We start from the raw sequence: 13,840 nt of genomic DNA, 5'->3' as shown, positions 1-13,840 counted from the left end.
GTATATAGTGTATTTAATTAAGTGTATTTAATAGCGTATTAAATGCACTCTTAATAGTGTATTTAATTAAGAATCATTCCCATATAAATGATAAGAATATTAAGTTATTCACCATGAGATTAACTAATTATTGGAGAAGCGGATGAACACGGATGCTCTGGATGTTTTGAGCGACGGTCCGAGTCCTTGGAGAAGGTAGCGTGGATGCACCGCTCGTGAAGCTATAAAGGAGGGGTGATCGTCCCGCGCGGCTCAGTTGTGCACCGGCAGTGCCAGAGGTACCATTGTACATGGAGAGCTGCTCCATTTGTTTTACTTGAAGAACCCTCGACAGAACTTAATTTCGATCCTAACCACTGCCAGTTTTGCATGGTTCCCTTAACGACTTCGAACTTTCCACGATTTTGTTGCGTAGATGCATGTTTGTGAGAAACTATTGTGATCAGCCGCTAGTGGAATATTAAAAATAAACTTTATTGAACTAAACGAATCTTGTGAAGTGTGAGAGTGATATTGTGCACGCTACATCCAATAAAATGAAGATCAACTTCTTGGTGAGTGAAATTTATATTAAATAAAAACAAATTATTCTCAGTATATATTAGAAATCGACAGCTTTTTGATAACTATTTGTATTGCAAATTACTTATAGAGAGTTTCTCCGATAAATTAGCAATTAAATTTTGGATCATTGCTTTCGAGATGGTGATTCAAGTTGTAATGAATATAGACTAATACAATCTACAGTTTAATTGGCAAACGCACTCAATATTAAATTCAAGATTATTACTTGATTCTGTGTTTCAATTTAAATGTAAAAAATATTAGAATACTTCGTAACTTTCATTCGTAACTTTAAAGTCAATGACCACTTAGTCAAAAATGAGATAAAATAACAACAGTTAATATATTCGGTGCAATTTTATGCGAAGCCTTCGAGGATTCAATTCGTAAACCTTCGCCTCATTTCGTTAGCTGATTTCCTCTATTGTTCCCTTTATATAATATTCTAAATATTCTATTAAATTAATATAATATTAATTCTAAAATTGTATCACAGCTGCGCCCCAGGAATTTTTTCCTTCTATGTTTCATCGTCGATGTCCCTCTCGATCGGTACATGTATTCGACCGTCACGTCTGAGAGGCTCTCACGCCTGCTATACAGTCACTCGTGTTGCTTCCACACACTCAAAACGTTCATGAATTACTTTCCCTGAATTCTATACATGTTCATGAATTTTCTTACCTTTCTCCGTCTTCTCTTCCCACTCGTTCTCTTGCTGCGTTCTTAAAAATTTGCTAGAATTAAAGCTTCCAATTAACTGGCGTAAGTATCTGACCGCTAAAAATTGTGAGGCCTTTGGCTGCTACGCCTGTAGAAAAATGCCTGCAAGCTGTATTACATCTATGACCGAGCAAATGTGAGCAAATATTATTGTGAGCATTATTATTAATTATATTATTAATATTGTGAGCAGCCTGCAGCAAATATTACGTCTCCGACATAGCAAATGTAATAATGCATATGTTTGCAACGCCTGCAGAGAGCTGCCTGCAGCAAATATTACGTCTCTGACCGAGCGAATGTAATGCATTTTTTACAATTCTTGTAGAGAGTTGCTTGCTGCAGATATTACGTCTCTGATCGAACAACGGGTTTGGTCAGAACTGGTCTCTGACCAATAATAAAAATGGGTCTCTGACCAATTCTTAAGTCTCTGAGCAGGCAAATGTAATGCATTTTTTATATTCTTTTAGAGAGTTGCTTGCTGCAGATATAATGTATCTCTCTCGTGCAAAACCGATGATATTTTTTCGGCTCACAGCTTATTTTCACTCGAACACATGTTATGCATTTGATTGTATAAAACATTAATTTTGACTGTGCACCGACAAAGACGTAGCTGGTCTGACAACTTTCAGTTTCAATGCAGATCTTCGCTTAAAAGTCTCATTATAAGGAAACAAAGACCCTGATTGTGCGCTGATATACCACACGTGAACATCGCGCTGTAGTCACGCCAGCTCATAAAACTGATTCTTAACCAGCGGGTGTCAGTTGTAGAGCAAGAGAATGCATTTCAATTGCATTTCATTATGACATTCAACAGAATAGTTTAAATGAGATTCGGAAACGTTTTAAATATCTATGATACATTAACGCTCGTTGTATATTTATGAATTGTGTTTTATTGATAATTGTCAGCATATTTGCGTTAACTGGATCTCAATATCAATTTAATTTCACAACTATTTTTAGTTTATCTACGAGCGTTCATACAGAGCGCATTCTGATTTTTAATATAAAATGAGGATTTCTTATCTAATTTCATAAATCTATCTTATTCTATCATTCTATCCATTAAAGATTAGATCTATATTTTAATCGCCGATATTTATCGGGTGGCACTACTTACTTATCTTCCATACAAGCTGCCTGTACAATACTCGTCGACCGCGGCTACTTTCTTGGTCCCTGTTTCATCAGCAATTGCAATGGACCGTTTCTGGAGCATCGACTATACCAGACACAAGCACCAGTGAGGAGTGCAGAAAAACACATGAGAAGGCTGCAGGGCCGTGGTTTTTATTTGGTTTACCAACACCGTGACCTGGATCCCAGAATTACTAGAGTATGAAAAACCAATGTAGAAAAACCGACCGTTCGTCAACCATCACGAGTGACTTACATTGCGGCTCCTAGGTTCAGCGCCCCCGCCTACTTAACCTCTATACTTATTAATTAACCTCTAACATGTTTTAGTCAGTATCAAGGTATTTCAATTTTTCGCTTCTGTTCATAGTTTCGAACGTTATTCTTTAAGGACTACTATACAGTAACGCTTTAATTAAAGTTTCAGTTTTTAGTCCAGTAAAACCGTCCAAGTTAAATCCTTTGAATTAATTAATACTGTAACTTCTCAAGGTTAAGCAGACTAATAAAATAGCGAATATTTCTGAATATAACCTACAAAATAATATTCAAGTCGCGAAAGCTCCCAGGCAAGTGAGTTAAAGTGAAGTATGATGGTTATGAGAGAGAGCCTCCATTAGAGCCGTGATAGAGACCGCCATGACGAAAGGGTGGGTGCCTGTCTGCTGCGTTCGATGTCAGGAGGAGGGATGATCGAGTGTTCTCTGTTGGATTTATAGCGAAGGAATTAGCGAAAATATTTTACAGTGCTCGATGTATGGGATTATGAATAAATTCTAAAGCTTTCGATTTGAAATAAAGTTCAATTTCGAGTGATTAGTCAATAAACACAGGCTATTGAATAATTAGATAAGTTTTTTTACCTGCGTCTCTGCAAACGCGATGCTGTCTAGTGATTGTTAGTATCCAAATGAAACGTTTGTAATAAAAACCACATTATGAACTTTGTTCTCCTATTCAAAGGCAAATAAGATTTATAATGATATTTTACTATTATCTACAATCTGTACCAATATAATATATATATAAAAATATAAGCGAAATTATTCATAATTAAAAAAATCCCCCGACGAAGATGAATTTCACAGCCGAACACGTATCTATTACGGGGGAATTGATGACGGGTTTTCCCATGCACGGCTAGGGCGTGTGCTTTGCTCAACACATCGCACGTCCCGCTATTCCCACGCTATATCCCTCACGCGCGCATCTTGTGCCTGCGCTACTGTGGGGAAAATCGTAACGTTGTTGTAACGTTGTGGGAAAACTCGAACTGGTCGTGAATACCTGCTTAAATTCCGTGCGTGAATTGCGCATATGTAACAAATAGAATGGTTTATAAATGAAATAAGTTCATTCGCTTGCAAATTAGTGAAAACGGAGCAAAATTCAAACACAACCAATATAAAAAAGTGTACACTCGTAACACATGATTAGTGGTGGTTACAGTTTATTCAATGAGCAAGGGTAACTTAGACTCAACTCTGTAACTCAAACTTTGTCTGAGTTACATCTTTGAGCTTATATAGATTAAATAGCTTGAATTAATCGCAGGGGAACTTATTGTTTGCTTTTATTTGGCCATCGCCTTGTTAAAACTTTCCACTAAAGCAAGGATTGACTTCCTGATAATCGCAAGCCTGCATATTATTTTGTCATTACATATGTATATGTGATGAACATATACGTGTTCATGTTTCTAATGTCAACAATATATATATTCGGGGAGTACCTAAACCATTGCAATCACAATTGCGTCGTCGTCAACACCTCTCCAGCCCTTAAAATAACCTTACAATAAATTCTTTTTACAATTTCAAATCATAGCTTCAGAATCTATTCGTCACTTCGCCTCGTCGTGAGCTCAAATAATAAAAATATGATAGCTAATTTGAACAACGAAAAAGTGAACATATTTCTTAGCGTGATCTGCGGTGCTCGTCTGAAGGAATGCTTCGATCGCTTATTATTATATATGATTTTTATACATTCCTTTCCTTGCAAATTTGTAAAAATATAAAAGTAGGTATAGGTTCCTGATTCACCCTTAACAATGCCGGATGCCAACCATCATAAACATGTCAGTAATCTAGTTTGGACCTAAATAACCCCGAGATTAGGGCTTTGAACTATAATTATTTCCTAGATGATGAACCTGCTGACGCAATGTGGGAACTGAGATGCGTCGTGGTGATCATTAATTGGATTTATTATCGTGCGTTTGAGAAAGCGTGCGGTAATTCACGACAAGCATTCGCCAGCCTACCAAATCTATCGTATATTTTGGACCAACTTTCTCTATGATGTTAAGCTAAAATTAAAGTACAAAATCGATTTTCCTCTAGCTTTATTAAAATTTTGATTACGACTTATTTGTTTATGTCACCCTTTTTGACGACTTTTCTCTGGATGAATCCAAACATCATAAAAAGTTATTTTAATAAAAGGGAATTTCGAGCAAACGATGCGTCGCCAGCTCTGTGGATCACTACCGGAGTCGCTTTGCAGTCCTCAAGCAATTATGCCAAAATTAGCCATTTAATTCACGTTAAAACGTATGTTTACGTTAAAATAATTTATAAATTGACCGGTTAAGTTTTTCCTTTTCTTGTACTTTAGTCATTATTAATTATTTAATTATGATTTTAACAGATAGCGAGCAAGATCTTAATAACTCCGCAGAACCTTGGTAAAATGTAATATCAGTGGCAGTATTTTGCAGCATTTTGGGAGTGGTTTATTAGGGAGGTGAATGTTTCTCAAAATAAGTGATGAGTTTACTGTGATGAGTGTAATGTGGTGAGTGTAATGCGATGAGTGTAATGTGATGAGTGTAATGTGGTGAGTGTAATGTGATGAGTGTAATGTGATGAGTGTAATGTGGTGTGTAATGTGATGAGTGCAAATTGGCTTTCATGTGCGCGTCAGAAAAAGTTGTTGGGCAGAAACTTTCAGCCGACGCCGCTGGGGATGAAACTTGGACCAGATACTCTAGTTGGCTTCCAAAGAACTTAGCGTGCAGCCCGCAATTTTCTAGGCCCTTTTATGGCATATGCCCGTTTTATACGACCGTTCGTTTCATGGTAATTAGGATTCAAAAGAATGCTTCATGAACTTAGCATAGATATTCCAGGTTCATAGTGAATTGCTATTCCTTTTGAAAAAAAATTTTGACTGTAATGTCTTCTATCCGATTGTACGTTGTCCATTAGGGCGACTTCTTCCATACGAATATAAGATGGATATGTTTTATTTAGAAATAATTTTCAGAGCTGACTTTGGCAGAATTATGTATTTGTCATGATTCTATTAACTCTTTGTCAGAATTACTTAGCGATTCTGAAAATTTTCAAAGGGCCTATTATATTCTCTGTATAGACTCCAGTGCAACTTATAATTGCTGTTTTCCCTTTACTGCCGAAATAAAATTCACAACACTATTTCAAATGCCTATTTTATGTAACTATAAGCTCGCGATTGCGGAAACAGACAATTCATCAAATTCAGACGGTCAATTTTTGTATCATTAGGGCACACACCTCTGTTTATTTTCCGTTAAAGTTCTTGATCAGAGTAATCGAAGCTACCCTATAAACCCAAATGCTTGTATCAATTCACATTTTTATTCATTCTTATTTTCTTACCTCAGCTAATATAATAATCAAGCAGAAAACTTTTTATTTACACATACGAAGAAATTTTTTTTCAAACCGCAAAGCCGGATTGCGCGCATAGGCCATCGCCTAGAAGACATGGCAAGTTCAGTTTTCATGGAGCGAAAGTACGTGCGAGGATAGAAAGTTTATGCACTTGAGCACTTTTTATTTGCCATTGTTCCATTTAAATTTGAAGTTTACAATAAAAGCAACTGCAATATGGGCAGCGAATTTGAAAGCAAATGCATCGATATGCACGTGCTTTGCTGAATAATAAATGGTAACGCAGGGTCAAGCATCTTGCGGTAGCGATGGTATTATTTATTAAATTATTAAATAAATAATATATTATTAAATAATAGTATTAAATAATAAATGAATTATGATATTAATTAGGAATATAAATTAATTAAATTATAAATAAGAAATTAAACCAGTTAATGGCACAGAATCATGATTTTAAACCGTATGTAAAGTTCGAAATTTACAATGAAACAAATTTGTGTTTGTTAACATATATCTTTTGACCGGCCACTAAATTTTTTTCGCGTCGGCTGATATTTAAAACACAAAAATATTTTCATTCGTCGTCATCAAAGACGTCCATAATTTCTTAAATTTCATTTGAAATAGATGATCTACTCGTAATGCATACATATAATGTATGTTACAAGTTTATCGAGCAACTCGATACAGGCTGGCAACATTAAGTAACTATGGCATCAGCACCGGCGGGATAATTTGTCAGCTTGGACATTAAGCGCTTTGCATACTCATCTAATTTTTCCCCTTTATTGGTTTTTTGTCCAGTCTTTTACTGCTTCTTTGCTCATCAGTTGCAATTTCGTCACGATTACTGCACCATTGCAAATAAGCGCGATGGAGTAAAGCTATAGGAGTGTTGTACCGACCAGCATTTATTCAGCAACTGTGCGGACGTGGGTAATTTTCACAACATTTACGACTTAACGCTTGAAGACTCTTGTCGAGTCATCCCTAGAATTATTTACATGGCAGCCTTCAAATAAAACTTAGCAAATTTGATACGTCGACATTCAAATGTTATCTGCAACTTTTTTTCTTGGAAGTGAATACACTAGAGTTAGGAAAACATCACAGAAACTTTCTTTTTGAGAAACCTTGCTCAATAAGATCGGCCTTTAATAATTAAATGAGAAAAAAAAATTAGTATTATAGCTAGATAGCTTCTAAGTACTTTTTAATTGGGAGAAAATTGTTTTGCGGCGACATTCTTGTCAACCTATATCATTTGATTTTAATTTCAGCTTGATTTTGATTACCAATTGTGATGATTGTGAGCTATTGTCTTATCATAAAATAAATAAAAATAACAAGTTCATCTGCAACGGTGCGAGTCGCGTTCGTTAACTTATGAAAAGAATATGATTTAATTGCTAAGTAATTAAAACATTCCGGCAATTTTGAATCCGTCTTATAAGACGAGTTCAAAATGAGGTACACGAATTTCGGGGCACTCTAAATACAATAAAAACGTTATTTTTTTACAATACGGTGTTGGTAATTGATAGAACTCGCTTAATTCTAAGCTCCTTCAATTAGAGATCAAAATCTCAAAGCATATTCGGCAAACTTTCACTCTAAGACGAGGCGGGAACTCAAGTGGTTGTTAAGGGTGCCTGCGCTGCGTAATTACGCAATTCATTTACATAGCGCACTCGCGCGGCGTCCGCAACACGCAACGTACGCAGAAAAATTCCACGAAAATTGCAAGGCTGGAACTCAATTTCATTTTTGTTTCTCCTACGTGAATTTTTTAGGGGATTGTGGCAAAAATTAACGCATAAATTTAAGAATATATCTTGATTTTGATTAAAAAATTCATATATACTGCACAAATGGTTTGAAATATTTATTCTAACAACATACTAATGATTTTATGTTTGATTTTAAACTCGTGGCGTTATGCATTTATTAATTTCATTGACCACGTTTATCGTGCAGTATTTTTCTACAACGTTCGTTGTCCTTTAACTTAACTGCCGTCGTATGCACTAGGAATAACGGAGACGTTGAGCGCACGAACACTAACGGCTTCAAGCAGCGTTACACGAACGCTAACAGTTTCATGCAGCGTTACACGAACGCTAACAGTTTCATGCAGCGTTACACGAACGCTAACAGTTTCATGCAGCGTTACACGAATGCTTACGGCTCCACGCAGCGTTACACGAACGCTAACGGCTTCACGCAGGGTTACACGAACGCTTACGGCTTCACGCAGGGTTACACGAACGCTTACGGCTTCACGCAGGGTTACACGAACGCTTACGGCTTCACGCAGGGTTACACGAATGCTTACGGCTTCACGCAGGGTTACACGAATGCTTACGGCTTCACGCAGCGTTACACGAATGCTTACGGCTTCACGCAGCTTCGCACGAATGCAATCACAAAGGATCGTTCATTATCATCCTGCATCATGAAGAATTAACGATTTGACTACGATCATCATCCATGCAACCGAATTAACTTTTGTATTCTTGAAGTTGAAACATGACAGTTGATCAATAAATGTAATAATTAGCGGATCATTTAAAAGTAGGGTATGAATAAGTGAGCCAAGTATTTTGAAGATCAACCGTAGTGAGCTAGGGTTAATTACGTAGCCTAGTATCGAATCTCGTGGAAACTAAATTAAGTTACCTAATTCCACTAGATGGGAAATGAACTGATTATAAGTTTTAGATATTCGTCTGCTATTTGGAATCATTTTCTCTGTAACTACAATTTTTATAAGAAACGCATTTCAAGTAAAAACTTTAGTTACAACATGAAAATAATATTCGGTGGTTATTTCTATATAGTCACAATACTGTAAAGAAATCAAGTGCGTGTAAATCTGAAGTCAAGTGCACTGCTTGGTCATCGCGCAGGCAACTGCATGCACCAGCCGATCAACATTGGCTTTCCCTTGCGCCAGTGAGCGTCGGTTTCCCCTCATTCGTTACTCTTTCTATAATGCAGCCCGATTATTGGGAGACTTTCGTACTCAAACACGAAATGGCACCAAATATTGAGGCTCTTAACCTCACTAGTGTTTCGTATTGAAAATAAAACGTGTAGCGGTAAGGTCTCCTCGCCTTCAATTATTTAGAGATCATGAACTGAATATCGAAAGGTACTGTTGAATCTCTTTGTGAACATTGCTTGTACGTAGTTGAACGTTTTTATGGTCACCAAGTTAAAGTTGAAAATTCTCACACTACCTTCGCAAACGTTTTATTTTCAAATCACTTGCATCAGTGAAATTCCTTCGACATCAGGTCCAGTAAATAAAAATGAAGTGTCTTGTAGTATTCATATAATATCCACGCAATACACGAACTGCACAACTGACGTATTTGCTTCAAGTAGCTCCAACGTGTTCAAGATCGCTGACTTATAGAGAACCTATTGTAGTCTGATAAACAATTTTTACTTTTATGTTCGAGTATCCGTGTGTCTGATTTCCTATCTGTATTGGAGCGGAAAATCACTTCCACTTCCCACCATACATTACTGAAATTCATCACATGACAGTGACATTTGTCACTAATGGAACGTCAAGATATTCCGCTTTCCCTTTAATATTTAATCGACTGCAATCATCAGCACGGCACAGCATAGACGCCCAAGGTTACGAGCTAATTCCGTACCTTGTCCGTAAAATCATGATGGAGTTTTTTTTTGTGCACGGTAACTGATCATGAACTACAGTGTTTTATCATCAAAACATCTAGCCCTCAAAAACTGAGGGCTATATACTGAACTGAGTTCTCGAATATTTTCGTATTCCACTATTTTGGAACATGGTTACCATTTATTTGGTATTATATTCCTGCCAGTAAGAGTGAGAAAGTTTTTCGTTCAATCGAGCGTAAGAGAACTTTTTGCTGTCACGCTTTCTTTGTTGAAGAGTTATATCAGCGATGCTGTTATGCGTGGTATTACAGCATTCAAAAGTGCGTTAATTGCATTACTCGATGTCGCAACAACGTAACTTTGTATAGCTGGGCAATGTTATGCACAAATTAACATTCTCGACAATAATATGATTGAATTAACGTTGTCGACAATGGTATGATCGAATTAAAAATAATTTTTATTCGATGCTGTACCTCATCATTACATCAAAGTTGCAAAAATAAAATGAATTTTGTGAGCTCTTTGCAAAAATTTTACAATCGTGTCTGATACGAGTAGCAATAAAAAAATCTGTCTAACTTAATTTGAACCACCATAGAAGCTTTTTCGCCATTATTTAATTTTAATCGTATAAAATTCTCACACCGTGTTTATATGAAATCGAAGATAATTTATTCCGAATCATACATAATATCTGTCATCCACATGTTCTACCCGCGCTCGGGTTCTTTACTGAATCAAATCTGGCCGCCCTGGAGGGTGAAAGTGCGGTGTGCAGTGGACCAGTTTTTGCAGGGCTAGAGCGTGCGCCGGACTAGAGGGCTACTGCTGCGTGCCGCTAGTATGCTAATCAACTAATATCATGTAACGTACCCCGACTACTCCCAGTTATGCCACTCCCACGAACGGCAGTGTCATAGGGCTGTTAGAACCAACAGTGAAAAGGATATAAGAATGGACGATTTACTTGAAGAAATTTTTGGTAGAATGTGCGGAAAATTTATTTATAACAGCTTAGCCATGGGTCCAACAAACTGATATGATTTGTGTCCGTGAATTTCTCGGCATTTCAGCTGACTCAATGTAACAGGTTAGGAATGCCGTTGATTTTTTCAGCATTAACTAGTAATCTTGTAATAGAAAAACACAATAAACGCTCGTGTCCCGTATAATTGTGCATTGCAATACAAGTCCTAATCCAAATCGTACCACATGTTCTAAATATTTAGTATCCATTATAGCGCGTGCTTTCTTGTATGTATTGCACAAATTATAGGCATCTCATCGCCGCGTGTGCATGCAAGAAAGGTAAAAAAAAAAACAGAGAAAGCTTATAATTTGTCTTAGGGAGCGTTCGGCATTCCGGCATTACCAAGTCCCCAAAGATTTGCGGTGCCGCGCCCTGTACCTTGATCCCCCGCCCGAGCGTTTACGGCTATCAGGCGAGAATAAAAACCACTCGTGCGCGATGAGGCGTGGCATCGCGGCATGAGGCATAACGCTGTACGGGGCCTGCAGACTCGAGTTACCCTCTCGCATGTCGGGAGTTACTGCAACTCATGCTTAATTTTGCGTCGCGACGCATGGATAAATACCAAGTGTATGAGTTGCTCCGCCTTCTACAGGTATTAGAATCGAGGGCCATATCCAGTGGGGAATTCTAGTTGCGAGTTTGAAAGCACCGAGGGACAAAAAAAATATAACTCAGTACTCACGGCAGTGAGTGACAGAGAGCTCATTTTCTCGTCGACGAAAACGTGAAGTCACGGACGGACGGACGGACAGACGGACGGACATGACGAGCAGAAAGGGGAATTTTTTCCATATATGAGAAAATGCGCTAAAAACTACAATAGATTGTTTGTTCGATTGCCAACGTTGGTAACCAAAAGGGACATAAACTCCCGTTAACGAAGCCTCGTCCCATGTTCGATCTAATTTCAAATAAACTGTTGTTACCAATTAGATATTTGTCGGCCGCAAATGTACCGCCCGTAAATCTTTTAGTAGGGTATGTCTGCCTCCCTCATATGTACCAACACGCCTCAGTGATCTCGAACAGCCTCGGTTTTTCATCGTCTTGTATTCATCTTTCTAGCTGACCGACTCTAGAAAGTTATCGCCTATGCATTCCTTGCGCTGTTCTTTCCCGATACACTTTCCCTTCTCAAATTCTTCTGGTAAATTCCTGGCGCGCCTTTCGCTTTCTTTCCCGTCATTCAATAACGATAAATTAGGCAGTGAGTCTTGTTTTCAAGTCTTTAAGCACTTCGAACACATAGTTTTTTGTTTGCGTATTGGCGCAGTTTGAACTTCTTGTAGTGGAGACATAACAGAATGGGCTCACTTCTCGATTTAGTAGGGAATATCCAGCATGAATCAATAAACCGCCTCATGTTATCTCTTAGTTGTCCTATATTATTTTTGGTTTATTTAGTAGCTATCTGGAGACAACAAATGATCATCGAAAATAAAAATACGAATTACTAGCACACAATCTCCTGTACTAATAATCTATTATTATTGTCTATATTATTGTCTGAACCTATATTATTGTCTGATAAACAATTTTTGCTTCTGTGACCCTCCTTGTCCGCCAAAAAATTGCTTATTGAAACTTAGCAGCGGTGGTCGGCCGCCTCTAAGTCGACCAAGATTTCTAATGGAAGTGAAGCTAAATCCAAGCTTGCGTCGTCGAGCCGCAAGTCGCATAGTCATGGCCGCCAGCAGCCGCCGTCACATATGTTTTTATGTGAAGTTGGAAGTCATAAAAATCTTGCTCGATCCTTCTCAAGAGGCTGGAGAGTGAAAGTGTCTGCGGGACATCTCGTACTTAAATATACAAGCGTCTTAAGGATCACATTTATCGATTTAAGGCTAGATTCATGATTATTTATATTTCCTGCTCTCTGTTTGTAGTGGCAGAGTCTAGCAATGTATAACTGAAAAGATTTCTTATAGTTTCTCAAATTGACATCATATCTTTGTTAGCTCAGCTGCACTAGTTTACTTTTTTGCAAGATAGTTTTTTTAATTTTTTCCCTAGGCTACAATTCAACACTAGTTACATGAATTTTCATCATGGACTCGATGTCTGAATAATTTGCATAACATTACTTCGAGCAATAGTTAATTTAATTAAGTGGCACAAGAACTCTATAATCAGACTGAAATGAAGATTATTATAGGAAAATGCATTGAAATATTTTTCACTCTAGTCTGCAAAGTTTCAAATTCAAATTGTAGTAAACTATGTTGATTGATAACGCATCCCATATTAATTTAGTGTTATAAAGCGTCTAAATTATCAATTCTAAACAATGGACGCTACTAATTGAAATGAAATCTTTGTCGCTTGGATAATGTATATGCTAAATATCAGAGGATTTTTTTCCACAGTAAGTGACTTGAGCCGTTTTCTCAGGAGGCTTCATTATCAGGCTTCATTATGAGTCTTTGACTCCACTATGAGTAAGGGAAATTTTCCAGCTTTAGAACTTGTCGTTTCCAACGTCTATCAAAATGGCCAGCATATCTGGCTTGCGTCTATAAACCTTGACGCATTCTCACGGCTCAATCGCCAATATAAGAACTTCCAAAAAAATATTGATGCTCACTTTCCACATTACTGGATCTCAGGTTAAATTTAACGTCTGTATTCTTTCCGTAGGGTAAAATTTATCCCACTCGGAGAATTTTTCCCCCTGGTTTTAGGTAATTTTTAAAGCACAATCATCGCGGTCAGAATGCACTGCCTCTGCCTGACTGTTAGGTCTACTATTTTTCTGATATCTGCCAGAATTCTTAGTATGTATAGTATTCACAATCACCTATTGTCATGGAAAATTTGTAAGAGTTAAATCATCAATGCTTTCGTAAGATGAAGTTATCGTGACGATACAAATGTCATCAGAAGTTTGATAAATCGATGCAGAAAAAATTAAATATCACAGATAAAACCTACGACTACGACCTGAAATATTTGCGTCAAGCTTATCAGCTTTTGAATTCTTCATCAGGCAGAAAAACAAGACGCTAAAAATACTGGCTTCATCTAATTCAGAGTACCAAGATTGGCGCAG

General features: G+C 37.3%; 1 protein-coding gene across 1 annotated transcript in view; it reads left to right on the top strand.

Moving 5' to 3' along the window:
- Positions 1-268: 268 nt before the first annotated feature.
- LOC108681575 overlaps positions 269-13,840 on the top strand; it is a 29,689-nt gene continuing 16,117 nt past the window's right edge. Inside the window, exon 1 of the mRNA XM_018170621.2 lies at positions 269-554. Within this exon, the coding sequence (XP_018026110.1) occupies positions 537-554 (18 nt within the window). The 5' untranslated portion in view covers positions 269-536. The remainder of the gene's footprint in view (positions 555-13,840) is intronic.

Source organism: Hyalella azteca, unplaced genomic scaffold, assembly GCF_000764305.2.
Source record: "Hyalella azteca isolate HAZT.00-mixed unplaced genomic scaffold, Hazt_2.0.2 contig16191, whole genome shotgun sequence".
In the NCBI taxonomy this organism is placed as follows: domain Eukaryota; kingdom Metazoa; phylum Arthropoda; class Malacostraca; order Amphipoda; family Hyalellidae; genus Hyalella; species Hyalella azteca.
Note: the sequence above shows the minus strand (reverse complement) of the source record. Positions and strands in the feature narration are given on the sequence as shown.